Raw genomic sequence first — 20030 nt, forward strand, 5'->3', positions numbered from 1 at the left:
GCATTTGCGAGTCATTCCCGACTCACAAAATGCATTTCTGAATAGGAAACTCCGGTTTGCGACTAGCAAACGGCATTTTTTGCCGTTTGCAAGTCGCAAACAGTTTCCTACATCTGGCCCCTGGTTCTCGATCATGGGCGTCCTCTGGGAAGGGGATAAGTGGGGGCCCTTGCCTCCCCGGATTTAGGTACAGCCTGCTGTGCAGGCTCACAGTGCAGCGTAATACTATGGATGCCATTGTGTTACGCTGCCTGCACTGCAGACAGCGGGCGCGCTGCTACCAGTAACAGTGCGTGACTCCCGAATCAGACCATTCTGCGTTCGACTCTGATGTCCGACCTCCAAAGTTGGCCCGCCGAGAGGATAGATGACTTGAAAATTAAGCCCCCCTTAAAAACCTCTGCATATTTGAAAATGTCATATTATTTCATAGCAAAGCCTCAACCACTGTTCAATGTCTTTGAGAACAAAAGCTGAACATGAATAAATGACAAACAATGCAAAGCACTCTGCTACTTTTTATCCGTTGATTACATGCAGTATTGACTGACTTAAGACACTGACACCGCTTTTGGATAATAAAAAAAATCAGCAAAAATAAACCACATTTAAATGTACTGCAATATATTGTTTCCCCTGCAAAATAAGAAACCTCTCGTTGAATACGACTATGCTGCAGAGGCATGTAAAGGCGATTTCAAACGAAATGCAACAAACCTTGAAATGTTAATCAGATTTCTGAAATAAATATGCTCTAGTGTAGGCAAGCAAAACATGCTAAAGTATGGCACAAATGGAAACAACAGCTGTTGTTCCTATCAACTAAATCAATAGTGCTAGTTTTGTTGACCTCTGGAGGATGAAAGGCTGTCTTTGCTAACTGGTTTGCAAGCTTGTGACCTTTACGTCACAAAATTTGAAGTGGACGGTAAACCCACGTAAATGTTGACTCACAGCAGTCAGTTGTGTGACCTGCTGCTATTTGCTGGCAGCAAACACCGGTGATTATCCTCATGACATTTTGACATTTTTATTTTTAAAAGCACGAAAAAGGAAAATCTGCAGCAAAATGCTTCCAAGAAATGACAAACGCAGGTGCTAGCAAAACAGTGCTGTAAAATATATATATTTAAAAATTAAATATAAGGTTTGCAATCAGCTCTGGCGGTCAGAAAGAACAGCTGTAAAAGAAACTAGAGAATAAACTGAATGCAACCTACTTATTCTCTGTGTTGTCAGAAATCATAAAACATTTTTCAGAATCTTCTATTGTTTTGCCCTGATCTAGTGTGATGGGTTGATTGCCCATAGTTTGTGTGACAGAATAATATTGTTTCCTTCAGGGGGAAAACCTCTCTTGTCATTTAAAGTTTTATTTGCAGGTGATAAAATGATGCCTACTGTGGGAAAAAAAGTGCCATTTTAGCTCACTTAAAAATGTATTCTTGGGCCCATTCCGGATGCAAAAATAGAAAATAGCGCTAAAATAGCACTAAATGCTGGATTATGCTTATGACACAATTACAAGCAATTACAAGCAATTTTCGGGAAATTACGAGAATTACACTGGAGAAAATCCTGTAGAAATCGCAATTTGTGGTTCCCAGAATAGGAAATTGCAAATAGGGATTTCCTATTTGAGATTCCTATTTTGATGTAGCATGCATTCCCTAAGTGCGACTTGGGCATTGAGGAGATACAATTACCATTGACTTGAAGTCGATGGTAACCAGATTCTATTTAAAAAAAGCACCCCAAAGTGCTTTTTTTCATTGCAATAGAGCACACACATGCCTCTTAGGCATATGTGTGCTCTACATGTGCACCCCTATTTTTGGCGAGGCACCAAGTGGGGCCTTTTGCCCATTGCCAGTCTTGGTTTTGCATTTACTATATAGTGATATCCTAATAAGAAATCAATATTTAGGAAAGGCAAAGCGGCCCATTGACTCAAATACAATGCGATTTCTTATTAGCGATTTCTTATAGCGATTCCTAGGAAATCAGTATCTTAGGACATTGCATTTTGCATTTCTTAAATAGTGATTTCTATGAAGTTGCTATTTAAGAAATACAAAATTGCATTTTCTTACATTTGGTCTTAGAGAGGGTTTCCCAGTAAGCACAAGATCGAATAGTGTCTCACAATTGAAGAAAAAGATAATGGACTGACCAGGGAATGGACCGTGTTGAACACAAGAAAACATCTTACTCACACACTGAAGAAGATATTTACAGGAGGCGCCCCTGCTATGAGAATGCACTGGATGCTCCTGTACACTAAGTTGGACATCACTAGCTCCTGATAATATGCAAGCACAGATAGCTGTCTTCACTACTGATTTGACGAGAAAAATACGTTAGCTGTAAGCCCAGGTGACTCCCTTCCCCAGTACTTCCAGTTCTTCATCTAGTTTTGGCAACATTACTCAAAGCTCTGCTACACAAATGGCCTATGAACAGGTTGATTCAGTTAATCTATCCTGACAGTTCCCATTGTACATCCTACACTGTTCCATTGAGGTCCTAGTTTCTTAGGAATTTCAAGAACTAGGGATGGTTAGCCCTTCCTTTGCCCTCTGTCTACATTTCCTAATGCTCTGAAAAAATGAAACAAAAACGTTTAATTTTTTCGTGTGTATTGCAACTCGTTTTCCCTTAAGGAAAACGGGCTGCAATACAAAAAAAAACTACTTTATTAAAAAGCAGTCACAGACATGGTGGTCTGCTGTCTCCAGCAGGCCACCATCCCTGTGAGTGCTACGAATCGCAAGGGGGTCGCAAATTGCGACCCACCTCATTAATATTAATGAGGTGGGTCTTTGCGACCCCCTTGCGATTCGCAGATGGCGTCAGGGACACCATCCTGCATCTGGGTTTGCGAATTGCGAATTGCAAATTGCGAGTCGCAAACTCGGACTTACCTACATATGGCCCAAAGTCCTTTTAAATATCTTCATAAGTCTTTACACTCTGAATTATCACAACATTCCAAGTTCCCTGCAGCTTCTCCTCTAGCCTTTCTGCCCCAAAACAGACAGAACCTACATCCTGCTGTGCTTGTTAGGGCCATTATTTATAGAACCATCAAGTATCATTATCCATTGCCACTCACTAAAGTTATTTCGGATAAAATATGTTCAGCCATCATATTTACTAAATTGGATCAAAGGCAGGCTATACAAATAAGTATGAATGCAGGAAGAATGGAAGAGTGTTTTCTGTGCCAAGTATGGGTTATTTGAGTATCAAGCCAAGATATGGGCTATATAAGGTCCCAAAAGCATGTCAGTATTTCACAGATAAGGTAGTCAATAATCCGGCTAATTTATTCTTAGTCATCTAAGTGGATATTATATTGATCTTCTTCTCATCCTTGGAGGAGCATGTCAGAGATGTTAAACTGTTTCTAACAAAATCACCGACTCATGAAGCCTGAGTGGAATTTCTGTGTTACATCCTTTTGGATGGGTCTATCCCTAAAATGATAAAAACAGAGCAAATGTTCTTAGGTTTTGCCCGTTTTTAGCTATTATAACTCAACTTGGTTAATAGATAAGGCTGCACCTTTTGTGTGGTCATCAGAGGTTAATTTGCCCTTTTCTACTTTAAAAAATGTCTTCACAACTACATCTATTCTATTACATCGTTCCTCGTTACAGCCTTAATTTGTTAAAGCTGATGCATCTATTGAAGTTGTAGAGGTGAATTGTCACAAAAGGTACATAGGACACACAAATAGCATACAATGTCCTCTATTCACCAATGTCTTACAACTGCTGAATGCAATTATACCATAACTGAGAAGATGTTATTAGGAAGCTGTGCAATCTTTCGAAAGTGGTGACATTATCTCGTAGGTGCAAACATAAAGTTACTCTTGTGACTGACCATGCTAATCTGCTGGCTTAATGCATTGCCAAATGAATTGGTGCTCACCAGGCATGCCTATGTGTGTTATTTTCCTCTTATAATTTTGTGGTCATATATTGACCAGGTACAAAGAATGATAACACCATTTTCCTGTCTCAGTTACTTAGTTCTAGGTAAATATCCAGGACCACACTCTTTGTGAAGAGACTGTGCATCCCACAAACAATTTAACTGGTACCAAAAATTGAATCTATGCTATCTCACTTGAGGAACTGGGCTTCCAAATTAGAAAAACAAGAGGTGCGACTCCTGGCATAACCATTGTTGAAGGTTTGCTCCATGTTCAGGGTTGCTTCTATATACCCACTCATGATTCACAGCATTGTTATTTCTTCCTGTCATAACACAAGATGCGCTGGTAATCCCGATTTAGAGAAAAAGCTCAAATTACTCCACTGATGGTACTTATGAAAGAATTAATCACTTTTTACATTCAGTTACAGCAGAAGATCTATTAAGGCATCCATACATCTCCTATTTCATTTGCTCTTGTATCCTTGGCTTACTTCATCTCTTGATTTTATGGTTGAACTCCCTATGAATAAGGGTTTCAATATCTTGAAAGCTGTAGTTTACTCTTTTTTTCAAAGCCGCACTTGACATCCCATGCAAAGGCCTTCCTTCTACTTCCCTGGCTGAAGTGTTTGTAAGACACAGCTTAATGATACATGAAATGCCTTCAGTTCTGATTTCTGATCTGGGAGCTCCGTTTATTTCCGCATTTTAGAATGAATTTAGGAGGTTGTTTAGTACTTGATATGCTCTATTCATCTAAATATGATCCAGCAATATCACACTTCAATATTACATTTGATATTTAATTTTGGATCAGCAGGACGCATGGCTTGATCTACTAAGTACAGCTTAAGCTGTACATAAAATTCAGAAGTATTCCTCTCTGGAGGTACCTCCATTGTATGTTGTTTATGGTTTTTCTCCTCATACACTACCAAATGTATTGCCACGTCCATCTTCTTGCCAGATTGTGGGTGATTGGACACTTCATGTCCAGACTATACTCGAACATGGCAGACAACATCTTACAAAGGTTAAAATAGACTACAAAGTCAAGGTTGATCAACATTGTTCTAAAGCCTCCACAGAGGCTGTAGGTGGGCAAGTCTAGTTGTCTGCACATAAATCTTCGTATTTCTTTTTTTTTAAATGTCTTCCTTGTTAGATTGGATCTTCGGTTATTAATAAGTGTAAGACATTGGGAAGTTGGTGGACTGTGGTGTGAGCCCTGGTCAAGCAGCAACCACAATTCTTGTGAGGGTAAAACACAAGCCACAGCTAAATGAACCTGTGCTCAACCCTCTGGCAGCTTGGCACTGAACAGTCAGACTTAACTGAAAGGAAGTTTGTAAAGTATTTGTGCAAAACTTCAAACAGTAATAAAGTGAAACCATCACACAGAAGAGATCTCACACCACGTAAGAAAAATAAAACTTCCTTTAATAAATAAAACAAGATATAAATGACAAAAATCTAATCAGTAGAAATTGAGATTTCAATTTTTAAAACTCAAATAAAAATATTGTCAAAAAGTATAACAAATACAAAACCCCAGCTGTGGATATCTGGTCACAACTGACCGGGATAAAGTCACAAGTTCAAGCTGACTGTGATGAAGTGCAGGCCAGCTACAGGAAAACAGTTAGGCTTGCTGAACAGAATATTTAAAATCCCAGTTTGCTGAGGATTGCGGGGATCCATGTTGAAAATCTGTCACTCACCCGGAGCAATGTGCCAGTTCTGAGATGCAGCGAGACTGCGACGCAAGGTCCTGTGTTGTTGTCTAGGATCCCATCGATGGGGCGAGCAATGTGAAGTCCAGCATAGAGATGTGGTGCGCAGTTGGGATAATGAGTCAGTTCCAACGAGCTGTGAGACTGTGATGTGGAGTCTGTCGTTATTGTTGAGGCTCAAGTCGATGAGAGATGCAAGTGCATGCACCGAAGAAGTGTTGCACAGACAGGGCAAAGCTCTGGTTCAGGAGGGCTGCAATGCTATGCAGGTCTTAGTGACAGGTCCAAATCTATGCAGCTCCAGTGACGCATCGTTCTGTTCGAGTTTGCACTGCACAGCTGAGGAGATGCTTCAATTCTGATGGATCCACAGAGGCATGCAGAACAGCTTAAGCTCAATTCCAAGGGTCCACGTCTGGGTTGGTGCCACCTGGCAGGGAAGAGTCACATATGGGATAGTCCAGGCAAGGGGGAACGTTATTGGAAGCCTTTTGTTCAGATCAGGGGGCCAGCCAACTGGCCCTTGGTGTCACTCTGAGTTCTGGGTTCAAGAGGTGCAGGTTCAGTCCTTCTCACTCAGGCAAGAGGGAAGCAGGCAGCAGGTCAGCACCACAGGGAAGTAGTATCTTTAGAGCAGCAGTCCAGCAAAGAGGCTGTCCTTTCAACAGCACAGCAGTCTTTCTTCCTGGCAGAGTATCCATAGGTCCAGAAGTGTACTGAAAAGTTGGTGTCTGAGGTTCAAGATTTATACTCAGTTCTGCCTTTGAAGTGGAGGAGAAGCTTCAAGGGGCTTTCCTTTGAAGTACACAAGTGCCCTGCCTGCCCTGGCTCCAGACTAGATACAGGGATATGCAACCCTTTAAATGGAGGCAGTACACAGCCTATTCATGTGTAGGTAGGGTTGTGCCCAGCTCCATCCTCTCATTTTGGCAGTGTAGGTCCATCCAGGCACACCTAAGCTCTCTATTATGTGTGGCTGTCTAGGAGGAATACACAAAGCTGTACTGTCAACTATACCTAGTCATGTGGCCCAGAGACAGGCTACAGGCACTAAATGGGTATGACAGAAAAATGCCAACTTTCTAAATGTGGCATTTTCCAAATCCTAATTAAAAATGCAAATTTACCACAAGTTAGGATTTCTCATTACCATTTCAAAGACACCAAACATAAACTGCTTACCTTTTCCCATTTGGAAAGTACACTTATATATTATAATAATAATAAGTTAACTCCAATGTTATTGCTTGTGGAAAGTTGGCCTTACAGCAGTGAAAAATGATGGAGATTGTGATGGAGGAGGAGCAGGCTAGATGAGCCCAGAGGGGAATGTCATGTTCCTTGGGGAATTACCGCTATTGACTGAATCAGAGGTACAGACTGATTTGAAGGTGGTCCAGGGGCCTACTGTGCAAATGGATCATTCGTTGCAGACTTAATGTAGGTTTAACCAATTTGTCCCTGGGGATCAGGATCAATACACTTGATGAACCTTAGAAGACATCTTTGCTGGGTTTAATATATAATAAGGATTCCCCATATGAATGTAACAATGGTGCCCTACTATATGGAGGCCTGACGAAGTCCTTAAATAGGATGAAATGATTGGCTACCTGATGAAAATAAATTGCATATGAAGTTTGAATAAAGAATAAAGAAATCTTAAGGAGCTAAAACCTCTTTTGAGAATCCTGTGTCCTTGTATGACCTCATTCAGACTGAGCACAAGACGGATGTCCCATGGGATGACTTTTTGTGTTGAACATTAATGTGTTTAACCTGATAGCCTTTGTTGGATTTGTGTTTGGGCACTTCATGTTTATATTGTTGAATGGGACTTTTTGTCTCAATCGGGGGGTGCCATTTGGCCTAAGTACAAAATATGTTTTTCATAAAACCACCTTGAAGCCCCTAGCTCCTACTATATCTGTGCCAGTTCATCCAGAATCTGTGGAGATTGAGGTCACAGAGGTATGTGCAGTACAAAAAATCCTGGATTCTCTAGAGGTTCAAGAGGTCCATCAGTACTTGAATGCTTTCAAAGTTTATGCCTTTGAAGACCACTCCTACTCAATTTGCTCACGCCTGCTTCATTTGTTCATGCTCCTTCATTGGTAACACATTTCAATATTTCATTCTCTGACTTCCACATCTATTGGCAGTGATTTTAAAAGTGGGGCTACTGTCAACCCCCAGATTATTATGCTGGCTCTCTTCCAATGTTCCCACAACCCCACCCCATGCTTGGGTTCACCATCGGCTTTGGTTATCCTCTTTGGTGGCATTGTTTCTCTCTCTCCAAAACTGCATCACTACCCTGCAGAGATATTTCTTCTATGACTGTAGTGAGTATTTTTTTATCAGACTTTCACCCAGAGCAAGAGAGAAAAAAAAAAAAAATGGGTAAAGAAAGAAGAAAAACAGTGACAAAGAGAGAAAGAGGAGATGAAATAGAACTAGTAAGAGTGAGATAGAGGGCAGGGAGTGCATCTGGGTGAATTAAAGAGACATGAGATGGAATGAGGTGGCATGATGCTACGCAACCTGGATATGTGGCAACTCTGATATATGTAGAGCTGTCCACGGGGGTTATGAGCAAAACCCTGGCCCAGGCACTTATTGTTTTATGAATTAGATACTGGCTACATTTTTGCTTACAAGGTCACATTGGCCATCACAGTTTTATATCATTTGGTTATCATTCTTGTCCTTAACTTTTTTCCTCTATCGTTTCAGCTCATAGACTCCCAGGTCCGGGGCAAGCAACTTTCAAGTAAACTACAATTCGACCTAAGATATCTTTGTTTGCTTACTAGTGCAGCCTACTGGGAAGATGCCCTTGCTTATATCACACAACATTTCAATACACTCTAGAGTGTGTGTAGGCTTGGAAGGTAGCAACCATGTATCCATAGATGCCCTCAGGGATGAAAAGGCAATGTGGGAATGCAGCAATCTGCTCAGTGTGAACAACCCCCAAATTGATTAAATGGATGCTATAATCCTGGTTCGAAGGAGATGTGTGTGAAATGGGGCAGGATGTGTTCTATGAAAAGCATTTCCTGTAGCATGAACTCCTTTGCCATTAAAAGAAGGCACTAATCAGCAAAGTGCCATCACTCATACTGTCATACAAGACAAACCCTGAATAGCTATCATGTAGGCAAACGATTGCCTCAAAACACAAGATGGACAGCCAAGCAAGCACTCGGCACCAGCAGGCTGCACTACAGCAACATTTTCTATACCAGAATCTCCAAACAACTTGTACAGGACTCCAGGCCATCCAGAACACCGCTGCAAGATTCATACTAGACCTCCCACTCTGCACCCGCATCACACTGCTCCTCAGAATGTGATTCCGCTTATTGACTGAAAGACTGCTTCTGAAAGTTGGATCTTTACGCTTGAACCAGGGTGGGTTTGCCTATTTATTTATTTCTGACAGAAGGAACTTACTTAAGGGAAAGTGGTCCACAGTTCTATGAAAATGGGCATTGGCTAAATGGAAGAGAAGTGTTGGACCATTGGAGCAATTCATCTCACACATATAAAGCCCTGCACAAAACAGGGCCAGAATACCTTAACAGCTGCATACACTTTCACGAACCCACCAAATGACTACACTCTTACTCACACGCATCCCCTACATCCAAAAAAGCACAACTGGAGGTCGCTCATTCTCCTACATCACACCCAATACACAGAACACCCTCCCTCAACACATCAGAGCCTCCTCCTCACTTCTTGAGTTCTGCAATAAGCTGAAGACCTGGCTCTTCGCATAAGCACCTTGGGGCCCACAAACCTACACACCTGCCAAAACGCCTGGATACCCTCTTGGGTGACAAGTAGCCTATGCAAACCAGTATAACACAACCTACCATAATATATCAAATGTAACTGACATTGACAACTAGCCAATGGGTGAAGGGGGCTGATCCAGTATACCAATGTATGCATTATTTACATACGTCAACAATAAAAAATTAGATCACGGAAAGTCCCTCTGCACACTCTTGCAGCATTTGCACAATTACACGTGCTCAGTGCTGCTTGCTGCTGTGTCACTCTGCATTGGGTATTCACTCCAAGCCTTTGTATGTTGGCTAAAGCTCCAAATAAACTATCAGACCCCAGTGCAGTTTTGGCCACAATCACTGTTACACAGGCACAAAATTCAACCCTTGCCATTGCTGCCTATATGTGTGCCAGGGAAGGAAATTACTTTCTTGGAAGCAGAACAGAAAGTGCTGTCTCTTGCTGCACCCTTATGGGGAGGGAGTGCTCACAGGATTCACTTCACCCCTGCCTGTGTCTACAAGTACCATGTGCTGACAAGTAGGTATTCTCCGATTTGCAAAGATCAGTGAAAGAACTCCAAAGCTTTAGTCCCACAAAACTCACTTCACTGTACCAGACCAACAAAAGCAACAGCACTGATCCAGGCCCACCCCTACTCCGAACTGTCGTGAAAGCTTCACTCCCTTAGCCTGAATGATCCCCGCACTGTACTAAAGAAACCGAAAGAGGTTTCCTGAATTGAAGCATGGGGAGGATTGGTGTGTTCGTTATAAACCCTGCATCCCTAGGATTGCTCCTCAAATCGACTCTCACTCCAAGAAAGAATATGTGGTTTGTTACGTCGGCAGCAGTCACGCAAAGTGCTGGGTGCTCCTATCTCCTTCTTATCCGATCAGCAGCTAAGATTGCTGCACAAGATAATATAATAATGCGCACCATATCCGAATAAAATACTTTAACATCCTTCGACCCACCAACACCAAAAGTAGCATAAGACATTTGGCATGATTGGAAATATTTTACAGTAAGCAAAGGCTGCATCTGTAGATATTTCATCCCAAGAAAGAGCTGCTACCGGCAATTAAAATCTCTTTTTGTCATGTCCTTGACCAAGAGCCTGGTGTCCCTCTTATGTGGATATGTTATTTTAACTAAGCAAAACAGCATAGCCCTGGACACCAATCTACACAGCACCACCAAATTGGCCTGCCGGGGCAAGGAGGTGGGAGAAACCTCCAGCGTGTTGCACTTCTTCCCCGATATAACCTCACCCCTGTCTGCATTCATTTTTTCATTGAAACTTCTCTCCAGCCATGAAATACCAGACAGGGGCGACCTGTGACGTCACAGATAAGCCACAGCAAACTCAGCCATTATTATTCCTGCTCTAAGTAATACATAGGCATCAGTGCTTAATTTGTAAATGAAAACGTGCCGGAGCCCAAAGCCCTCTTGTTAAACATGCGGCTGCTGCAATTAAATGTGGGAACACGGAATAATGAGGCGGCGTAATCCTGAAGCCATCTCGGGCCTCTTCAATCCATTTAAAGCCACTCCCTGCCACCTTCAGCTCACTCTAGCAGCTTTCTACGTTCACCCTTTGTGACGCTTTTTTGTTTTTCCCTTCCTCCGTCTTTGCCCGCAGCAAATGGCTTGAGTCTGAAGAATAAGTGCCGGTGCTCAGCACCGGAAACAACAAGCACAAATTAAGCACTGATAGGCATACTTTTCACTTGTGGAGACTGTAGAATGCTTCCATTTTGTGTGATCTCCTCCAATGTTTCACTTTTTTTTAGTGTAGATGTAGTGGTATTTACGTTAGGTGCTTGCAGACTGCTAAACAATTCCCAAAAAAGTGGTGTCATTTACAAATATAGTGAACGTTTGGCTACCCTCAATAAACATATTCGAACTTTAAGCAAAAACACAGTAACATGGTGAAGGAAGTGCACCCGTGCTGCAAGAGTTAACTGTTGCATATAGGCGGCATTGTATGTTTACATCACCCACAAGAGTGATTTCAAAAGCTTGACTCCAGGCGTTCCAGTGCAGTCCTCAACTGCTGTGACCAAAGATGCAGCAAGCATAAGCCAATCGACATTGTGACATGCACAAATGCCTAAATTTAATGTTAGCTAATATAAAAAGTTCCCTGAATAGTGCACGTTCTGGGTACACAACAGAAAGATAAGCCTGCCTAGCATTTAGATTGATCTATGGGAGTGGTGACAGTCATAAATTCAAAATGTCAGGTGATAAAAAAAGCTACATACATTATTTGTGTGTTTTGTAATATTTATCCAGATCCAGATATTATCCAGATTATAATTCAGTGCTAAATATAGATTTTTGATAAGTGTGCTCCAAAGATGATTTTTGTTAAAGCTTGCCTTTCTCTGCTTGAATGGCTGGACAGTAATGAATTCAGATTTGGTCAGGCTTTCCCCTCTCCGAGAGAAAATAATTGGCTGCTTGCTGGGGTGTGCAATACCGTTCCTGTAAAATAGCAATAGACTTGGTCTGCCGGTAGGAAGGCAGGGAAGTGTTAATGACAAGCCATCCCCTGCTAAGCTTGTTATCTTGAAATGTGAGAGAAGAGAGTGGGCGAAAACAACATATGCATCACAATGATGGGTGAGTGGCTGAAAATTTGGGAGCTTGGTATTAAACATGTTCTTAGTATGAAGAAGGGCGTTGTTGGTGGTCTATTCCCAACAAACCTATTATGGCTTCTAGCAAGTAGGGCCCTGACTTCAGAACTATTCAGGGCTTGTTTTCAAAGAGAGGCCCTCATTTCATTAAGATAGCATCAGTCGCTGACACTGGGGTCCTGCCATTTTTATTGACACTCTACAGCTCCCAGAGCAAAGTCTAGAGACTGTTTACAGTATATCATCAGAAAATGCTTCAAAAGAAGCCTAGGTTGGCAGTGGGAATTTTCTTAGGACTGGTTCAAGAGTCATCAGCATTAACTAGCTAATGGCCCCTTCAAGAAATGCTGCCCACAACATGCACCTCTCAATCCAGCCTGACATGGAAGAATAACAGAAGAGAGCAGAACCTGTTGCTTTGTGTGCCTGAGGAAGGACAGAGGCCTTGCTCTTGGTTTCCTAATTATGAAGTGTTTCTCAACCCCCATACCCACAGGGCTCATCTAGGACTCATGAAGTCTCAGAAGAGATAAAGGGCAAAACAATTGTAACTTCGAAGAAGAACAAGTTCAGGTGGCACTGGGACCTCTGCTGGAAACCAAAGCTTGAGAAATTGGCTGCACCTACCCTCAATGATGACTGTAGCCTTGTACCTCAGCTGTCTAGGAATTTAATTTTTTTAATGAGCAGGAGGAATATATCCAACAAAAGTTAGAACTCTTGGCTGTTGTGAGATCATCGGCTTTAAACAAAAATGCTGGTGCCCCTTTGTCCCATCCTGTGTGAGAGAGAATAGTTTGCAGATCATTTTTATTTGTTTGTTTTTGTTGCAAGACTGGCCTCTGGTGACTACACTTGGTACTGCATCTGGATCAACATTGACTTTTACTCTACTATTGTGCCTTTTGGTGATTTTTTGCATTTTCTTCAACAAGTCATACTACCCTTATCCAATATTTGTCACTTAGTTCTTGTATTGTTAATTAAATATATCTTCTTTTTATTGAATTGGTTTGGGAATTTTACTACTTGATTTCTTGACTTTAATATTGTTGCAGTTCTGCTTAAATACATAACATGCACTGCTCTGAGAAAGAGCCTGATGCTTTGTATCTTTGCCACCAGAGGGTAGCTAGCCCAGGTTTTCTTACAGAAACCATGGTTTAGCAAACAATGCACATGTTTACTAACTTAAAGGGAGTCTGTAAGAAATTGGGTTGCTGCTTGACTGGTTTGTGAACCCTTGTCAAGCAGCAACCAAAATTTGTGTCACAGTGAAGTCACAAGCAACCCTAAAATAAACCTCTGCTCAAACCTCCAGTAGCTTGGCACAGAGCAGTCAGGCTTTTAATAGGTAATGTGCAAAGTATTTATGCAACACTTCAAACAGTAACACAGTGAAAACACATCACAAAAGGATCCCAGGCCATTTTTGAAACATAGAGTAAGATTTAATACGTAAAACAAGACAGAAATGACAAAAATCTAATCAGTAGAACTGGAATTGTATATTTTAAAGATTTTAGTTTTAAACAGTGCTGAAAGGCACAAAGCGACTACTAGGGATATCTGGTCATGCTAGATCGGGGCAAAGTCACACTTTCAGGCTGTTCAGGATGGAGCGCACATCGACTACAGTCATCAGGTTGGGCCAGCTGAAGTTTACCTTCTCAAATCTGTGCCAAGAGTCCTGTTGACAATGGATGGTGCAACAAGGAGCAGGGAGAGAATTACAGGAGGCTGTTGGCATGGTGCAAAAAGCAGACTGGCATCATGGACGAGCTTTGCTGGAGCTTCGCGTTGGTGGTCCCCTGCTAGTGGTCAATGCTGTAGCACAAAGAGGAGGCTGCTGGAGCTTTGCGCTGAATCGCAGTGCAAGCGACAAAGCATTGGTGTAAGTGGGCCTGTTTACAGTCTTGAAGAACCCAAAAGCTTAAATTCAGAACACTTGAGCTACACCAATGGTCCAGGACCTAAGAAGCACCACTTGGGGGTCAGGAACACAGTGAAACTGAGTCCAGGACTTTTGCAGGATGTAGAGGAGCATTTTATGTTCTTGAGGCTCAGATCAGGAGGCCAGCAGACTGGCCCTTGGAGCCACACTGGTGTTCTGGGTTCAAAGATGAAGTTGAACGTCCAGTTCTCTTCTCACCCAGGGAAGAGAGCAGCAGGCTGCAGAGTGGCAATTCTTTCAGAAGCATAGCAGCCTTCTTCCTGGCAGAGTATCCAGAGATCAAGATGTGTACTGAAGTATTGGTGTCTGGATCCCAGTATTTACACCCAGTTGTGCCTTTGAAGTGGAGGAGAAGCTTCTAGAGATTTTCCTTTGAAGTCCCCAGGTATCCTGCCTTCCCTGTCCTAGCTCAAGACTAACTACAGGTGGTATGCAGCTCTTTGTGTGGAGGCAGGACCCATCCTGTTCAAGTTTAATTGGGGCTCTGCCCAGTTCCTCCCTCCCATCCTACCAGTGATGGCCAGTTAAGGCACACAGAAGCTCTCTATTGTGTGTGGCTGTTTAGGAGGAATACATAAAGCTCACCTGTCAGCTACACCCAGTCATGTGACCCAGGTACAGGCTATAGGCACCAAATGGCTAAGGCAGGAAAATGACAACATTCTAAACATGGCATTTTCAAAATTGCAATTTAAAATCCAACTTCACCATGTTAGGATTTTACATTTGGATTCCAGAGACACCAAACGTAAACAAGTTACCTTTTCCCATTTGGAAATTACACTTATAGAATGTAATAAGGTAACTGCAATGGTATTCCGTTGGAGAGAGAGAACTTGCAGGAGTGAAAAAGGTATTAACAAGTTTTTCATGACAAGAAAATGTAAAACTTAAAAGTACATATCTTACTTTTTAAATACATTGCACCCTGCCCTCTGGGCTGACCAAGGCCTAACTAGGGGTGACACGTATTTAAAAGAAAGGTTTGGGCCTGCCAGGTCAACATGGCAGTTTTAGCTGCACACACAGACTGCAGTGGCAGGTATGAGACCTGTTTAAAGTGCTACTTACGTGGGTGGCACAATCTGTGCTCCAGGCCCACTAGTAGCCTTTAATGTACTCATCTATTCTTAATTTACAGGCCCTTGGTGCGTGTAGTACCACTTTTTCAGTGACTTATAAGTATATTAAATATGCCAACTGGGGATGAACCAATGTAACCATGTTTTAAGGAGGGACACATGCATGTTAGCACTGGTAAACTGTGCAGAGACAAAACGAGATTGACAAAAAAAGGATGACGAAGGCAAAAGGTTTGAGGAAGACGATGCTAAGGCTGACAGGTCTAAGAGAGTCCATACCAATGCTCTCCCATTAGTTATTAATCCAGGCTTTTACATCAACCATCTCAATCTTTAAGTATCCATCATGAATAGATCTTTGCATCTATATGTGTGTGTGCCGAAAGTAAAGCTTATTCAAATATGTATTCATTCAATTTACAATAAAATATGCACTAGGAAAGAACACATAAAAAACATTATTTCTTCAATCAAAAATGTACTGTTATACATGAATAATGCTTAGGGTTCACAGGACACATACCGGTTGTCGCTGAGGTTTAATACCCTCAGTTTCTGCATCTGACCAATCTCCTCAGGAAGAAATTCCAATTTGTTGGAGCGGAGAGACATAACTGTCACATTCCTACAGTTACCAATCTGTAATCAGTATAATTAAAGACTAGTCAGTGTTTATCTCTGTGACCATTTGTTAGTTCAGCTTTTCTTACTCTGATGTCAAACATGACTGGACAAAGTCTTAATTCAAGCACCCGGGGTGATTAACACAGTCAATATATTTGCATAAGATTATAACTCATTTTAACAGTTCACGCTTGTTCAATCGCAAGTCAGTAGATGGATCAGTTCTTAAATTTAATTTTCAAATGTGTGTATCACTCCTGTGAGTTAATCATATATTTATTAAAGGAGGCAGATTAGAAAAAAAGAAGAAACAGTTCCCTTTCACAGCCATGATCAATAACATTCATCATCAATAAGCATTCTAGAATGCTGCTTTGCTTGATGACGTGTACTCAGTTGGAAATACATTGTGACATCATTCACTGGATGGCCCGCCCCTCTTGGAGCTTCTTCGCACTTCACACTGATTTCCAATGTCTCGCTTTCTGAAGATCCTACTACACAGTGGAAATCTCACCAGTGCAATGTAAACACATTTCCACACAAAGGAAGAATACTGTTCTGGAACTGCAGTATGATTTAAGTCATATACATGGTAATAGGCTCTGTGCAATTATGGTTTTCAGCTCCTGGCAGGAGGCAATTATTATGTAGTCCATAATCTACTCTTGTAAAGAAACAGCAATCATGGGAAACGGATGATTGGGCAATTAACACCTAAAGTCGATTTGCAATTAAAACAACCACTTTATTCGCAAGAATGATAGGTGAGAAGAGAACACTAAAGATAAACTCCAGATCACTGGGACGTGCTTTATACAGAATGTATGTGATCGAGGCTTTCATAAGTGAGAACACCTTCTTCAAGTGCGCCCTGGCTGCCCCGGTCTGCAGGCTTGAAGTACAAGTACAGCAGGTCAAATCAAGTAAATGCATTATGCAAAACAAAACAATGATTACAAAGTGCAAAATAAGGAAAGGTGTAATGAAATACTGAAATGAAGTTTACACGATATGCGTTTTTTCTGTAATTTCCATATACGCTGACATAAAGTTACTTGAACATATATCACATCTTGCTATTTTAACGCAGATATGGCATTACGATTAACTTGCGGCACAGTCATTTAAACTGCACGTGCCAGGCACTTTTGAACTGGTGCTAGGATGAGATTTTGCAGCAAAGTTGCACAGAACGACGGATGCAAACTAATTCTTCAGTGGTCAGTCGACACTGTTGTTGTTTTTACATTGGTTATAGACGAAAAGGTTCTGTCTACGTTGCTCATAGGTGCAAATGGCAGTGTAAAACTGAAATGCCCCATGACAAAATTTCCGGACACAAAAACAAACTTTCCATCACCAATACAGTTTACATGATATGGGCGAATCTGCAACGTTATTCTTGCTTGGATTAAACATGTATACAAACTTTCAGTGGAAGAACATTTTGCAAGCTGTTTTTATAAAATATAACATTTGTGAGAAAGTTCGCATGAGCAGAAACGCAAATCAATGTTTCTATTTTGTCAACACGTGACAAATATCAACGATGACGTCTGCTGTCGCAAACACCACAGTTTAACTTAAAAATGAATGGAGCAAGAGAGCACCTTGTGCAATATGCACTGCAGTGCTAAACTGCAACTTTGTGCAAATGATGATCAACCAGTTTCATCATTGATGACTGGGGCTTCAGCCGGACAGTAAAGGATATGCTGGACAGTCTCAAGAGAAATGGCTTAAGTTACATTTAAAGGCTAAAGTACTTTACATATGCAAAGGAGATCATTGTAGGTTAGCCAAGAAGAAAATCTTACAAAAAATGTGCTTACAGTTTACTTTAACCGAGAGGCCATTTTGTCAAGAACGTCCAGAAAACTTACTATTTTAGGCTCCTATTGGACTCTCTCTAGTTGCACTAAAATGCTCAGTCCAGAGATTTCTAAGAGACACGAATAGGGACCTCCTAAACTTAGCAAGAGCTGAAGGTGTACCCGGTTTTAAAAGATCAGAAGTCACAATGGTTCATCGCAGTGGCAGCAGCAGGCAAGCAGCAGCACAAGAAAACCCGTTGATTTGACCAGTTGATTTCACTGATCTGACACCGATGATTTGACACCGATGATTTGACACCGATGATTTATTTGACTGTGCTCTGCCCCCAGACCTCTGTCTTGTTTTGGACGTAGCCCATTACGATTTCGCAGATATTCAGATACCTTGCTATGCAATCCTGAGAATTGGTTCTTTAAACTGCTGTCTTTCCTTGAGTGAAGCGGCAGATTTTCTTTTTTAGAGGTTTGCATGTGCTATTGATGGAGCTGGATATACGTCTTGTGGAAGACTTCCTGAAAACCTGAAGTCACTCTAATGAAGGGTAACTGTAGTCTAGTTGATGGAGTCTTGTGATACCGGTAAATTCAGAGATGGAGAGGTGTCTCATCATATGATGCATTTCATGTTGCCAGAGACAATTTAGGAGTTTATAGGTGATGCAAAGGAAAGGTAGGGCCCATGGGTAATTCCAGTGATTTTTTCAGTTTATACTTTGCAGTGGCCAAAAATGAAATAAATAAAGCAACGCTACTGCACCATGGATAGAGCGATGGTCTTTAAACTGTCAGGCACCCGCAGGGAGTGCTTACAGGGGCATGAGTCCCACAACAAAACACATAGCTGATTCTTACTCCTTCCTTTGTGTGTTTTGCGAAAAGACGCAAAGGCCTATGTAAACAAGCCTAAGATAACATGGCCCATATTTATACTTTTTGACGCAAAACTGCGGCTAACGCCATTCTGAAGCGCCATGCGGGCGCCGTATTTATTCAATGACGTTAGCCGGCGTTAGCCGCCGGCGCTGCCTGGTGTGCGTGAAAAAAAACGACGTACACCAGGCAGCGCCGGCGTAGGGGGATATGGAGCTTGGGCGCCAAAAAATGGGGCAAGTCAGGTTGAGGCAAATTTTTCGCCTCAACCCGATTTGCGCCATATTTTTCGACTCCCAACCCCCATAGAAATGACTCCTGTCTTAGCAAAGACAGGAGTCATGCCCCCTTGCCCAATGGCCATGCCCAGGGGACTTATGTCCCCTGGGCATGGCCATTGGGCATAGTGGCATGTAGTGGGGCACAAATCAGGCCCCCCTATGCCACAAAAAAAAAAAAAAAAAAACCTACCTGAACTTACCTTAATGTCCCTGGGATGGGTCCCTCCAGCCTTGGGTGTCCTCCTGGGGTGGGCAAGGGTGACAGGGGGTGTCCCTGGGGGCATGGGAGAGCACCTCTGGGCTCCTTCAGAGCCCCCAGGTCCCTTAACGCCTGCCTTTTCCAGGTGCTAAAAAATGGCGCAAAAGCGGCCGTACGTCATTTTTTTTGACCCGCCCACTCCCGGGCGTGAATTTTGTCCGGGAGTGTAAATACGGCGCTCATGCCTCGGAGTACATTTTTTAGACGGGAACGCCTACCTTGCATCTCATTAACGTAAAGTAGGTGTCCACGCTAAAAAATGACGCAAACTCCATGGACTTTGGCGCTAGACGTGTCTAACGCCAAAGTATAAATATGGAGTTAGTTTTGCGTCGGAATTGCGTAAAAAAAAACGACGCAATTCCGGCGCAAACGGAGTATAAATATGCCCCCATGTACCCACACAATGATGGTATAGTATTGTCATTGTGAGATTACTTTGAACTTCTTTCGCAGTTATGCTTGCAGTGTGAAAACATCTGGGAAAGAACTATTAATATGTTAGTCATGTTAATTAGCAAAATGGTTGTTGGAAAGGAATTGGTCTCAGGTTGCAGAAACAAACAATGAGAGGAATGAATGTTAGACTAGTTGTCATTAGGGATTAATGTGGAACAGAAGTTCCAAAGAGACTCCCTATGAATCCACTAATCTGATTAATTTATAAATCTAACCTATGGAAATGAAGTCAAATGAGGAAGCATGAGGCATGAATGACAGGTGATGAGAAAGCATGATTTTGTTTTCAATTTTGTTTTGATATGGGTTTGAGTAGCTTTTCATTGCTCATCTAAAATACCTAGTGCCTGATTACGAGTCAGGGGCATGCATCCCTTGGTGGGATACTGATTCACCCAGTCACAACAGCCCGGTGTTCTAACACAGGAACATTGGGCCTGAATTCACGCATCCGGGAAGGGACTGAGGCAAGAGGCAAAACAAAGTCCCTGGCGACCCATCCAATTCTATGAATGGAACATGCAATG

General features: G+C 42.0%; 1 protein-coding gene across 1 annotated transcript in view; it reads right to left on the reverse strand.

The window, feature by feature from the left end:
• LRRC7 (leucine rich repeat containing 7) overlaps positions 1-20030 on the reverse strand; it is a 1681735-nt gene that overhangs the window by 445030 nt on the left and 1216675 nt on the right. Inside the window, exon 14 of the mRNA XM_069232450.1 lies at positions 15696-15811. Within this exon, the coding sequence (XP_069088551.1) occupies positions 15696-15811 (116 nt within the window). The remainder of the gene's footprint in view (positions 1-15695; positions 15812-20030) is intronic.

This window comes from Pleurodeles waltl, chromosome 4_2, assembly GCF_031143425.1.
Source record: "Pleurodeles waltl isolate 20211129_DDA chromosome 4_2, aPleWal1.hap1.20221129, whole genome shotgun sequence".
Classification (NCBI taxonomy): Eukaryota; Metazoa; Chordata; class Amphibia; order Caudata; family Salamandridae; genus Pleurodeles; species Pleurodeles waltl.